The sequence below is a fragment of the Lepidochelys kempii genome, chromosome 20 (assembly GCF_965140285.1).
Source record: "Lepidochelys kempii isolate rLepKem1 chromosome 20, rLepKem1.hap1, whole genome shotgun sequence".
Lineage (NCBI taxonomy): Eukaryota > Metazoa > Chordata > Testudines > Cheloniidae > Lepidochelys > Lepidochelys kempii.
The window spans coordinates 23,906,280-23,919,780 of record NC_136399.1 but is presented as its reverse complement, the minus strand read 5'-3'; the positions used below and the strand labels follow the sequence as shown (position 1 = coordinate 23,919,780).

Genomic DNA, 13,501 nt, shown 5'->3' with positions numbered 1-13,501 from the left:
TGGAGCCTTGAGGGCCAGGGGGCGTGACCAGAGCGACCCTCCAGCTGAGCCCGGGCCGGAGCAGCCTGCGGGAGGGGCAGGTAGGGACCCGATTCCCCCGCCCCGATCTGTGCACGGGCCGCGGTGGGGCCAGGAGCGGGGCAAGGAGCGCGTGTGGGGCCGGGAGCGTGGGGGCAGGAGCGGGGCAAGGAGCGCGTGTGGGGCAGGAGTGGGGCTAGGAGCGCGTGTGGGGCCGGGACCGTGGGGGCAGGAGCGGGGCTAGGAGCGCGTGTGGGGCCGGGACCGTGGGGGCAGGAGCGGGGCAAGGAGCGCGTGTGGGGCCGGGAGCGTGGGGGCAGGAGCGGGGCAAGGAGCGCGTGTGGGGCAGGAGCGGGGCAAGGAGCGCGTGTGGGGCCGGGAGCGTGGGGGCAGGAGCGGGGCAAGGAGCGCGTGTGGGGCAGGAGCGGGGCAAGGAGCGCGTGTGGGGCAGGAGCGGGGCAAGGAGCGCGTGTGGGGCAGGAGCGGGGCAAGGAGCGCGTGTGGGGCAGGAGTGGGGCAAGGAGCGCGTGTGGGGCAGGAGTGGGGCAAGGAGCGCGTGTGGGGCCGGGAGCGTGTGGGGCAGGAGCGGGGCAAGGAGCGCGTGTGGGGCAGGAGCAGGGCAAGGAGCGCGTGTGGGGCCGGGAGCGTGTGGGGCAGGAGCGGGGCTAGGAGCACGTGTGGGGCCGGGGGAGCAGCCACGCAGAGGGGAGTCCCGTAGGTCCCTGGGTTGGTTCTTGTGTTTTGTGGGGCCCTGAGGCTGGGCAGGGACTTTGGGCCCCCCTCCCCGGCGATCATGTGCAAGGCTGGGGACCTCCTGGTGCTCGAACCCACGCTCCCGGGCACTGCTCCCGGCCCTGGACGGGGGCCAGGACTCCTGGGTTCCCTGCCCAGCTGTGTGACCTTCGCCCTGGAGTCAGTGGCAGAGGCAGGAAGAGAACCCAGGCGTCCTGAGGCCCCCCCACCCCTCCCCCATGGGTCTCCCTAGATTTGTCTGTCCTGCTTCCCCCACCCACTCCCCGACGATTCTAAGAGGCAGGGCGGGGCAGCGTTTCTCTGTCTGGGCCATTGGCTGTGGGAGCCCTGATCCTACTCCATGCTTCTGCCCATCCCCTTACAGCCCTCCCCACCCCCCTTATCTCCTCTTGCCACTTGCCAGCCCCGGTGCTCTCCTGTACCAGTGCTGATTGAGCCCAGCCTCCCTGCTGTTCTAGCCCCCGGCTGCTCGGCCATCTTCACCACCTCTCGGGTTGGTTTTGTAAGTTGCTTAATTGCTCGTGCCTCAGTTTCCCCACCTTTAAATTGGGTGTGATGACCTTGCTGGGAGGGGAGTGTGGTCTAGCAGCGAGTGCCTGTCACTGGGACTCGGAGGACCTGGGTTCTGTTCTCCCAGCAGACCAGTGGCAGAGCGGGGAACTTGGTGAGTCGCTTCCCTGCTCTGTGCCTCGGTTTCCCCATGTGGGGTATGGGGATAATCATGACCTCCTTCATAAAGTGCTTTGAGATCTCTGACTGGGAAGAACTCAGGATTGTTTTATTATTTGTCTATTTAGACTGAGCTCTCAGGGGCAGGGACCATCTCTCGCTGTGTCTGTGCAGCGTCTGGAACAACGGGGCCCTGATCTCAGCCAGGATCAGCCCCTGGGGCCTTGATCTCGGCCTGGGGCCTGCCCAGGGTACCTCACCGATACATGGTCTCGTTACTCCGCAGTGACCCAGCGAGCACTGGGAGCGGATGTCCCTGCTCCCCAGAACTCACCATGGGTTCTCTCCCACCTCTCTGCCTCCAGGTCTGTAAACGCAGCCGAGATGCCGATGGAAGGGGAGCCCAGCAGCCTGGCCAAAGTCGCCCAGCTCTTCATCCTGTCTCTGGCCTGGGGGATGCAGATATGGGTCACCTTCATCTCAGGTGGGGAGTGCTGCCTGGGTCTCTGGGAAGGGATCCCCCCGGCTCTCAGAGCTGGGAATAGAACCCAGGAGTCCGACACCCAGCCCCTCCCCTCCCGTAATCATTAGACCATACTCCCTTCTTAGAACCAGGAGTTCTGGCTCCCTGCTCTAACCGCTAGACTCCACTCCCCTCCCAGAGCCAGGGTAGAACCCAGGAGTCCTGGCTCCCAGCCCCATGGCCCTAATTCTGTCTGCGTGCCTTGATTTCCTCCTCTCTCCTTTTCTCAGGGTTTGTGCTTATCCGGAGCGTGAGCCGACACACCTTCGGCCTGGTCCAGAGCAAGCTCTTCCCCTTCTACTTCTATGCCCTGGTGGCCTGCGCCTTCCTCAACCTCTCCATCTTTGCCTACTACCACCCCCGAGAGCTGCTGAGCACCATGGAGACCCTGCAGGTACCATCGAGGGGCCAGGCACAGCCCTGGCCCCTCGCGAGCCGGCCACCCCGGGGCGGGTGGGTCACGCCCCTTCACGTCAGCTCTCTGCCTTTGGTGACTTCCTGAGAATGGGGAAAGTGGTTAAAGTGCAGGACGCCTGGGTTCTGGGAAGGGACTGGGGTCTAGTAGGATACAGTAGAATGGCTGGATTCTGTTCCCCCCTCTGGGAGGGGAGTAGGGTCTAGTGGCTAGAGCAACAGGGGCTTGGTGTCAGGATGCCTGGGTTCTAACCAGGTGTAACCAGCTTTGCCCGTTACTTTGGGGTATGCTCATTTATTAGGGTTACACTTCGCGGGGGCGGGTGTTCTGTACTTCTGACTGCTTGTGTGACTTGTGTTCTCATACGGAGCTCTGCTTCTCCCTGCTGCAAGTCCCCTCCCAGTGGAGCTATCCTGCAGGACCTCGGTTACCCTGGGCTGGGTTCCTCCAGCCCCAGAATCTCTCTCTCTCACTCTCTCACACACACACACACACAGTTAATCCGCACTCCCAAGCTGCCACCCTCATATGCCCCAGGTTCAGCACGTCCCTATCCCCACGTTCCCGTTATAATTGTTCTGGTCGTAACCCACTTGATGAGCAAACCCCACAGGATTTTTGGGTGCTGCAGGGATCTCTAGCTTCGGTACGAGGAGCGTTGCTGCAGAGCGAATGAGGAAACCCAAAAACACCCACGAGGGGGGGAGAGAGAGAGAGAGAGAAGCAACCAGCTTAATCATGAAAGTTGGTTATTGCCTGATAACCATAGGGAAGCCAAACGAACAAAGCAGTGATAATATTAAATCTAACTTAAATGTGACTGTAAAAGTCACAAACTAGAACTGATCACACAAGCCAGGGTCAGAAGGCTACACCTCGAGCGAGAGAGAGAGCTGGGTTCTCACCACTCCATGAAGCTTGAATTGATCGGGGGTCCCAGGTGGTGGTGGTAACGTAGGGTCCGGAGTGCTGCAGACAGGCAGAGCCCCCAGCACGATCAGTCAGGAGAAGATGAAGTCCTAGTGGAACTGATGCAGATTTTGGATCCAGGCATCAGAACACCGAGGCATCCAGAGCATGGGTCGGGGTTTTTGAAGAGAAACAGCAATGGTCCACGGGAAAACACTGGTATTCCACCTTATTTACGCATGAATAAATCTAAAGTAGTTTTCTTCAGGCTAGACCAGGGGAGCTGATCATGCCTGGCTTTGGGCCGTGTTCCTTGGAGGGAGCTCACAATGCAATTAGGGAGCTTCACTATTTTGGATACCAATCAAGGATTTATCACTAGAATTGGTCTGATCTGGGGGTGTGCAGGCGTGGGTTCATTAACATCTGGAGCAGAGATCCCCCATCATGCCATGCTTCCCTGCTTTTCTGGTCCCAGAGTTCCCTGCGGTTCTTGCCTTGGAAGCTCCGTTCTCCATTCTGGATGCTCATGGAGGTGTCTCCTTGTCCCATCCTCGATGCAAGTGAGGCCAGGGGAGTTTCCTTAATCCCGACCCCTTCTCCCAGGGATTTAGGGGTGTCTCCCATGGCCTTGTCATTGCTTTTTGTAAGTCTTTCTTCTGATTGGTTTTGGCTCAAGCAGAGGCTCGGGGGGAGGTCTTTCATGAGTCAGAAAGGCTGAGTCCTGCACCCTAGTTCCCCAAGAACACAGAACTGCTAGGTAACACTGGCTCTGGGAGAGGAGTGGGGTCTAGTGGTTAGAGCAGTGGGGGCTGGGTGTCAGGACACCTGCTTCTATCTCCAGCTTCATCCGTTCCGTCCACCGGAGCCTCTTCTCCTCCCAGAGCTGGGGATAGGACCCAGGCGTCCTGACACCCAGTGTCCCATGCCACCATCCCAACCATCTCTCTCTTTGCCTCCCCCAGGGCTCTCTCTACTTCGTCTGCCTCGTCCTGGCCAGCGTTAACGCCCTGGGCTTGTCCCCGGCCACCACGGCGGCCATGTTCCGGTTGCAGGCCATTGAGCGGGAACACGGCCTGGGCGGGGAGGTGGGGCTGGCGGCCAGGCGCGAGACGTACCAGCAGCTGCGGGAGAGGGACCCCAAGTACCAGGCCGCGCGGCAGACGTTCTTCAAGCGCCACGGGCTGTCGTCCCTCTGCAACCTCGCCTGCCTCGCCTGCAACGGAGTCAACCTGCTGTGCATGGCGCTGCACCTCAGCAGCTTGTAGGCAGGGGCCCTGTGCGCGGGGAGGGGGCAGCAGCATTGTCCTTGGGGGGCCCCATCCACTGGGTGGGGCTTGATTGAGCGAGGGGCTTGGAAGTCCGTGCCCCTACCGGGGTCTGATTGGTGTCTCTTTCTAAGTCTGTATCCCACGCCTGGCACCAGCTGGAAGTTCATGTGTTGGGCGGGGGGCAGGGAACGCAACCGACTTGGTGACCCAGCAGTGTTTCTCCCTGGGTTCTATCCCCTGCGCTGGGAGGGGAGTGGGGTCTAGTGGTTAGAGTGGGGGGGAGGGGGTGCTAGGGAGCAGGACTCCTGGGCTTTCTCCCCAGTTGTGGGAGGGGAGTGGGGTCTACTGGGTTAAAGCAGGGGGGCAGAAAGTCAGGACTGCTTGTGTTTTCTCCCCAGCTGTGGGAGTGGGGTGGCGCCTAGTACCCCAGAGCAGGGGGATAAACTAGATCTCTTTATTTTTTGTAAATTAAAATCAAAATCTCAGAGCCAGCTAACAAGCTGCCTCGGCTAACATGTGATATCGAACTAGCTGGGGCTGAAATTTGCCCTGTGCAATGAGGTCCCCAGGCCTCATTCACAGCAGGCCCTTTCAAAGGGCCCTGTGGGAGACAGATGCCCATTTCCCTTTGGAAACGGCCCCGTTGCCTCTTAGAGATCATTGTTATTAGCTCTACAGTGGCGACGGCAGCAGCTGAGTTGGGGCCCTGTGGCAGTGCACCTAGGCAAGAGTTTAGCTGAAACAGGAAAAATATGGGAGGGGAAACTGAGGCACAGAGAGGGCGTGTGACATGCCCAAGGTCACCCAGCTGGCAGTGGCAGAGCCGGGAATAGAACCCAGGTTTCCTGAGTCACGGTCGACTAGGCAACACTGCCCCTTACCAGAACCTCTGTGGGATTTACTGGCAATGCTTAGGCTGGTTCTGTGAAGTGCTCAACTCTGGGGTCTTCTTGTCCATTTCGCGCTGCCCTCCGTTTCCTTGCTGAGCCTTGGCTGGCAGAGAGTGAGAAGCACGTTCCACAGGCTCTTTGCCCTGCTTTTTATTCCAGTTTGTACTGATCAAAGGGGAAAAACTCCGAATGAAAGTCATCTTCCAGTGGGGTTCTTCACGGGGAAATAAATTGTTCTTTTGTGTCTGCACAGCAGCAAACAGGTTATCGTCTGACTGCAGCTCCCAGATGCTCGTGCAACAGAAATAAAGAATCCTAATCTCTGAGCTGCTTTTCTGTTCTAAAGTTTTCCGTTAATAAAGGGCGTATTTACAAACTCACAGAAAGACATAGCATCAAGATTTCTGTTTTGTGAGCTGGGCTAGAACTTTTCCACTGCTGCTCTGGGAATTTGGCTTTTCCCCTTTTCGGAGGAGGGGGAGGAATTAAACCGGAGAAAATAATTTATTTTTCATTGGATTTTTCTACAGTTTTTGTCCATTGGTGGAAAACTAATTGTTTTTTAAAACGTTGGGGGGGGGGGTTACCAAAAGTCTTCCCCCCTCCCCAAAGCACTGGCAGTTGGTGGAGTTGGTTTCAACAAACTGCCTGCAAAATTTTGCTGGGAATGAACATTTGTGTGTTGACAAAACTAGCCATTTTTTGTCGGGGGAATGGGGGAAGAAAGCTATGAACAAAATCCTCAGCCAGTCCTACATTGCACTCTGTCCCAGTCCACTTAGATTACGAGCTCTGTGGGGGAGGGACCATCTCTTTTTACGGGGTATGCGCGCTGCCCGGCACAATGGGGGCCCTGGGCCAAGAGTGCAGTGCTGTAATACAAATGTTAAAAATCCAGGCCTGGACGGTGGATCCTGAACCCTTCGAACCAGAGTTCTTTGAACCTCCCAGCTTCCTGAGAGCAGCCTTGCAAGCTGTCCATGTGCCTTCCCTGAACTGCAGCTGCCTCTGGGGGCAGCCTGTCACGGCAGCACACGGCAACGCGACAGAGCCTTGGTGGGTGGGATTGAGGGAGGTAAGGTAGAACTTGAACTAGAATTTGGGGTGGACATCATAGTTAAAATGTTCTGGGGTCTTTAATGATACCCCCCCCCCCCAATTGGTGTGGCAAATGTTCTGGTGGGAAGAATGTCTCCTATTCCCCACCACTTCTGCAGGCCAGACAATGGGCCACCTTGGCACCTGCTAAGGGCAAGGGCTGTGCTCATTTGGCCACAAGGTGGCGAGGGTTGTCTAAGCATTACCCAGCCTGCTGGGGATCTTCCAGAATTGAACATCTGAAGGCGTGAGGCACTTGCATTCCACGCTGCGTTAATAGCAGGGTCCCACGGCTTGTTCTCCCCTGCCCCGACACCTCAACGGGCAGTGCCCCCTCGTGCCTCTGAGAATGGTTTTGGTTGCGGCAGCCTGCAGAAACGTGGGCTCCGATTTGATCACTTACGGGGGCAAAAGCGAGGCCTGGCTGATCACCGTGGTTCCTTCCGGCCTTATCTGTGATCATCTAGGGTTGGTTGATGCTTAAAAGTTTATACAGGTCACGGGTGTGGGGGCGGAAAATCCACCATAATTTCTGGCTGAGTTCAGGCATGTCATTTACAAAGAAGCATCCAGTCCCTGAAATATAAATGATGGTATTTAATATCAATCCGCAGTCCCTAGAGATGCTTGGAAAAGGGGCGCAAGAGGAATCGCTGAGTGGAAAAGGTGGGAAGTTGCATTCTCCCGGCCGGTTCCCCAAAGGAAGGATTTTTCATGAAGGTGTTTTTCGGAGGGTTTGGTTTCTTCCCTTTTGTTGTTTAAAAACACGGGTGGGTCTGATAATGGGGGAGAGACTTGGTTTTGTTTTTTTTATCATCCGGTTTTGTGAAGGGGGGGAATGGGAAAATTTCAATGGTGAGAAAGAATTTGCAGCGGGGGAGAAAATTCCCCCCCTTTGATCTCCATTGTGGAAGGGAGTGGTGCCCATCGGTTTGCCGGGGCACCAATCCTGCAATTGGTTCAGGGTGAGCCACGCCCATTCGGTGTCTGCCATGCCCACGTTGTGGTGCTCTGTCCTCCTCTAGTGGGAGCTGGGGGTTGAGTGGCTAGCAGCAGGCTGTTTTAGCTCACGCCCTTTTAAGATGTGGCTTTCCCTGGTTCGATTCCCAAGGCCGCCAAACCCCTCTGGATGCAGCGTTCCCTCGGATCCCTGGCGGGATCCTGCTGCACGGCTGGACTTTCAGCAGGCTATCTGCTGGGGCATTGCAGGTGGTTGGAGTCGGCTAGGGCTGATGGACCTGTGGGGTTTCCTTGCTGGAGCCCAGGAGATCGCCGACAGGACTCATGTGAAGGGGGGAGCGTTCTGGGGTGCACCCTGGGTTTGCAGCGAGACACCTGCCCTGATCGCTGCAGGACCCTTGCTATTGCTGAAGAATCCAGCCTGGGTCTTGGCTATGCTCGGGCCCCTTTGCGCTACCCAAAGGAGTCTTAACCTGGATGGGACTGGGCCCCTAGACCCTCCCTCTCATGCATGGGGGGCTTAGCCAGCTGGTGTGGCTGGCCTAAAGGCCCTGCACTCCCCTTGGTCCCAGCCTCTGTCTGGGGGCAGATCAGGGGCATGGTTGGCTCTCTCTGCACTGTGGCTATGCCCTGCCCCCCAGGGCCCATAGGGAAGGCAAAGAGCTGTGCTTAAACACCCTGTAGCTGGCTTGCCCCTGGCAGTAACCCTCTGCTGCCCAGGCCGCTGCCTTCCTGCACTGCCCCCTGCTGGAGGATTTCTTCGTGAGGCACTAAGCAGGACCTACCCGCGGGAGCCTGGGTTACTACCACCAGGGACAGAGGCGTCGAAGAGCCCAGCAAGAGCGGAGACGCCCGGGGTGGTGCTTTGCCCGGGGAGCAGGGCTGTGGGTTTCCCAGAAGCGCTGGGGCTGATGCACGTCATGCGGCCTCGCCCCAGTGGTAGCTGAGCATAGGGGGATGTAGCTGAAGGAGGCGAATTCTCCAGCCCAGCTCAGCATCAGACACCCTCTCCGGTGGGGGGGCGAAGGGGTGGGGTGGCTGGTCGCCCAGGGTTGCCAACTTTCTGACCGAACAAAACTGAACACCCTTGCCCCGCCCCTTCTCTGAGGCCCCGCCCTGGTCACTCCATCCCCCCCTCCCCCATGTTCACTGGGCCAGGGAGGGTCCCTTTTCGACTGGGTGTTTGGTTGAAAACTGGACACCAGGCAACTCTACGCCCGGTGGGGCCAAGCTGCTTGCGTTCCAATGGAGCGACGCCCGTTTCCACCAGCCGGGGGCCTGGCTCCGAGGATAGGGATTTCATCCTGCCTCTGCGGCCTTGATTTCTCCAGCACCCCACCCAGAGGCGGCATGAGGAGAGCTGTGCCCGGGTTGGCAAGGCTGCAGGAGTGGCTGCACTGCAGGGCTGGTGCAGAGAGACGGCTCAGCAATCGCTCCTCCTCCCTGGCAGAGCTGCCGGCAGGCTGGCTGCTCGCACCGGAGAAGAGAAACTGAACCTGCCTGTAAGCAGTGCTGGCAGCCTCGGCGGAGGGGCTGCGTGCTCAGAAAGCGGGGGCCCGATCCCCAGGGGTGCAAAGGGGGTTGCGCTGTGGGGGTCACTGGGGCCAGATCCTGGTGTAAATGGGCACTGCTCCCTTAGGGGTCACTGGGCTGGATGCCCAGCTGGCATAACTCAGCGTTCCTGAGGGTGAGTATCCCCATTGTACAAATGGGGAAACTGAGGCACGGAGCGGCGAAGTGACTTGCCCAAGGTCACACAAGTGGTGAGGGGAGGAGCAGGAACTTGGACACAGTTCTCCCAAGTCCTAAGTGAGTGCTCTCACCACTGGGCAATCCTTCCTTTCTGAAGCAGCCTCTCTGAGTCGCCTTGGCACGTCGCTTACTACTTACCAATGGAGAACAGGGTGCTGCACAGACCCCCACTGAGATCCGGGCCCCCACTGCAACACACAGAATGAGGGACAGTCCCGGCCCAAGGGGACAAATGGACAAAGCAGGTATCATCCCTGTTTCACAAATGGGGAAACTGAGGCCCAGCCCAATAACGTGACTCACCCAAGCCATCAGGGGCATGAACCTGTGGCTCCTTTCCAATTCACTGGGAACCTCTACAGAAACAGGATGCTGCAGCTGACCCTGGGGAAGGCAGTTACAAAGGAGGAACTCACTCATTCATAGCCTCTTCCCCTCCTTCCCTGCCATGGTGATGGGGAAGGGCCCATCAGCTGGCACATGTACACAAGCGTGTGAGCCTTGTGTTGGTGAAACGTGCCAGGCAAACAGTCCTAGAAACAGCAGTACTGCCAACAGGCAGCATGGATCAGTGACACATCAGTCAGATCTCCTGGGTTCTACCTGGGAGGAGAGGGGGGGTCTGGTGGTTAGCACAGGGCTCGTGGGTGCCGGGATTCCTGGGTTCTCACCCCAGCTCTGGGAGGGAAGTGGAAGCCAGCGGCTATAGAAGGGGGGTTGGGCTGGGAGTCCTAATTCTCCCCTAACCCCTCCCCATGTTTGGGACAAGCCCAGAAGTGGTTGGAGGCAGCTGTAGCTTTGAGCCACCTTGCTGTTCTCCAAATGCTGGGTCCTGTCTGATCCCCATTCTCAGCAAGAGCAGCCTTGGGGCTGCTCTAACTCATGCTCTCCACTCCCCATAACCTCCAGGAGCTGACAACAGCTGTTGCTCAGTGTGCTTTGGTCACACCAGGAGCCAGTTCCACACTAACTGGGGAGGCCCCCTGCACAGGCTGCAGAAGGGGCGGGGGGTGAGAAAGGGGCCAACATCATTTGGTGTTGGTCCCAGAGACATCCCTACCAGTCATTCGGAGCAGAGGAGCTGGGCTGGAAAGAGATCTCCTGTCTTGGAAACACTTTCACGATAGCGGATAATTTCCCCGTCTCAAATCAGGACAAAAAGTTTAAATCTCCAAAAGTTTCACAGACGCTGGAAAGGAAAATTGCTTCGGGCCCATCCACCAGTTTCACATTGATCCTTTCAGAGCACTTTGACGTTAATTGTCTTCATTTCTTTCACTATCAGAGGCTCGTTCACCTGCACATCCATCAATGTGATATATGCCATCATGTGCCAGCAATGCCCCTCTGCCATGTACATTGGTCAAACTGGACAGTCTCTACGTAAAAGAATAAATGGACACAAATCAGATGTCAAGAATTATAACATTCATAAACCAGTCGGAGAACACTTCAATCTCTCTGGTCACGCAATCACAGACATGAAGGTCGCTATCTTAAAACAAAAAAACTTCAAATCCAGACTCCAGCGAGAAACTGCTGAATTGGAATTCATTTGCAAATTGGATACTATTACTTTAGGCTTAAATAGAGACTGGGAGTGGCTAAGTCATTATGCAAGGTAGCCTGTTTCCTCTTGTTTTTTCCTACCCCCCCCCCCAGATGTTCTGGTTTAACTTGGATTTAAACTTGGAGAGTGGTCAGTTTGGATGAGCTATTACCAGCAGGAGAGTGAGTTTGTGTGTGTATGGGGGTGGGGGGGATGTGAGAAAACCTGGATTTGTGCAGGAAATAGCCCAACCTGATTATCATGCACATTGTGTAAAGAAAAGGAGGACTTGTGGCACCTTAGAGACTAACCAATTTATTAGAGCATAAGCTTTCGTGAGCTACAGCTCACTTCATCGGATGCATATCGTGGAAACTGCAGCAGGCTTTATATATACACAGAGAATATGAAACAATACCTCCTCCCACCCCACTGTCCTGCTGGTAATAGCTTATCTAAAGTGATTTCCAGCACAAATCCAGGTTTTCTCACCCTCCACCCCCCCACACAAATTCACTCTCCTGCTGGTGATAGCCCATCCAAAGTGACAACTCTTTACACAATGTGCATGGCAATCAAGCTGGGCTATTTCCTGCATAAATCCAGGTTCTCACATCCCCCCCACCCCCATACACACACAAACTCACTCTCCTGCTGGTAAAAGCTCATCCAAACTGACCACTCTCCAAGTTAAAATCCAAGTTAAACCAGAACATCTGGGGGGGGGGGTAGGAAAAAACAAGAGGAAACAGGCTACCTTGCATAATGACTTAGCCACTCCAAGTCTCTATTTAAGCCTAAATTAATAGTATCCAATTTGCAAATGAATTCCAATTCAGCAGTTTCTCGCTGGAGTCTGGATTTGAAGTTTTTTTGTTTTAAGATAGCGACCTTCATGTCTGTGATCGTGTGACCAGAGAGATTGAAGTGTTCTCCGACTGGTTTATGAATGTTATAATTCTTGACATCTGATTTGTGTCCATTTATTTTTTTACGTAGAGACTGTCCAGTTTGACCAATGTGCATGGCAGAGGGGCATTGCTGGCACATGATGGCATATATCACATTGGTGGATGTGCAGGTGAACGAGCCTCTGATAGTGTGGCTGATGTTATTAGGCCCTGTGATGGTGTCCCCTGAATAGATATGTGGGCACAATTGGCAACGGGCTTTGTTGCAAGGATAAGTTCCTGGGTTAGTGGTTCTGTTGTGTGGTATGTGGTTGTTGGTGAGTATTTGCTTCAGGTTGCGGGGCTGTCAAAGAGTTGTGTAAAGAGTTGTCACTTTGGATGGGCTATCACCAGCAGGAGAGTGAATTTGTGTGGGGGGGTGGAGGGTGAGAAAACCTGGATTTGTGCTGGAAATGGCCCAACCTGATGATCACTTTAGATAAGCTATTACCAGCAGGCCAGTGGGGTGGGAGGAGGTATTGTTTCATATTCTCTGTGTGTATATAAAGTCTGCTGCAGTTTCCACGGTATGCATCCGATGAAGTGAGCTGTAGCTCACGAAAGCTCATGCTCAAATAAATTGGTTAGTCTCTAAGGTGCCACAAGTCCTCCTTTTCTTTTTGTGAATACAGACTAACACGGCTGTTACTCTGAAACCTTTCATTTCTTTGTACTCTGCTGTGCTTCAATTTCAAATCCAGCCATCGTTCTGAGCCACGAAACCAGAATTCTTGGTGGGAAAATGCCCAAAGAGGATGTTTTGCCAATTTCAAAGCGTCGTGTTCCTCCAAAATTTGCCAAATCCAAAAAATGCATGAGTTTCCTGCAAGAAGTTTCAATTGCCTTGAATTTGATGCTTTCCAAGGGGCGGGGGTGGGGACAAACTTTTGCAGCTGTTCCCCACCCTCCAGGACTTAGACACTCCATGCAATGCGTGGAGCATCTGGGGACCCCTGGACTGGATCCATTAGTGCCTTCTGCCTCTGGGGTGAGAATTTCCCCTACCAGGACCCAGCTGAGCTGACGAGTGGGCAGGAAGCTGGCTAGCCCTTTAGAAAGGAGGTTAGGAGGAGTAGGGTGGGTCATGGGCAGGGGTTTGCAGGGACTGGGAGCTGGGAAGATCCAGGAGAGTGAGGGCAGCTTGCAAACGACATGGCCAATAAGGCCCCTGCGTTCTAGCTTTGTGCTCATGCCTTTGCATTGTGCAAGGTCGGTTCTGATGCAAGGATTTGTAATTCCTCATTGCTTGTTCTGAGAGCAAGCCTCTCTCCCCCCTTCATCTCACGTTGTTGACACAAGAGGTCCTTTTGCTGAGGCTAATAACCGCAGTGTATTGAAACAGGCTTCAAATGGTAAGCTAGCACTTTAAATTTGGGGGTGGGGGGGCTTCCTGGTCCTGCTGGCAGACTGGGGCTCTGTAGGGAAGTGTGAAATCTGGGTCCCAGCTGTCAGTGTGCAGAGAGCCAGTTTAGAGTAAGGGGTGAGCCGGGCAGCAGGGAGCAGCCTGTTTTGTCTCTTTCTGTTTTTTTTTTTTTTTTTTTTGGTTCTTGTGTGTTGTCATTCTGAATGCTAAGAAATAAAGCCATGTTCCGTTGCAACAGCCCCGTGAGAGGATTTTACATTTTTGTCTAACTTCTCTATCTGTACGCCATGAACCTAACAATAACCATCAGAGCCGGTGGAAATAAGTTGGTTCAAAACTTTTTAAAAAGTTTATTTAGAGGGGAAATGCCTTTTTTCCCCA

At 55.1% G+C, this 13,501-nt stretch overlaps 1 protein-coding gene across 4 annotated transcripts; it reads left to right on the top strand.

The window, feature by feature from the left end:
- TMEM205 (transmembrane protein 205) lies at positions 1–5,774 on the top strand. Of its 4 annotated transcripts, XM_073318388.2 has the most exons (5): positions 65–80; positions 1,175–1,264; positions 1,806–1,924; positions 2,194–2,357; positions 4,253–5,774. In XM_073318388.2, exons 3-5 carry the CDS (start codon positions 1,825–1,827, stop codon positions 4,553–4,555), a joined length of 567 nt encoding a protein of 188 aa, XP_073174489.1. In that variant the 5' UTR covers positions 65–80; positions 1,175–1,264; positions 1,806–1,824; the 3' UTR covers positions 4,556–5,774. The 4 variants fall into 4 exon arrangements, with proteins under 4 accessions (XP_073174488.1, XP_073174489.1, XP_073174487.1 ...); XM_073318387.2 differs by lacking the exon at positions 1,175–1,264 and having other exon boundaries at positions 1–80; XM_073318386.2 differs by lacking the exon at positions 65–80 and having other exon boundaries at positions 1,175–1,273.
- The last annotated feature ends 7,727 nt before the right edge of the window (positions 5,775–13,501 follow it).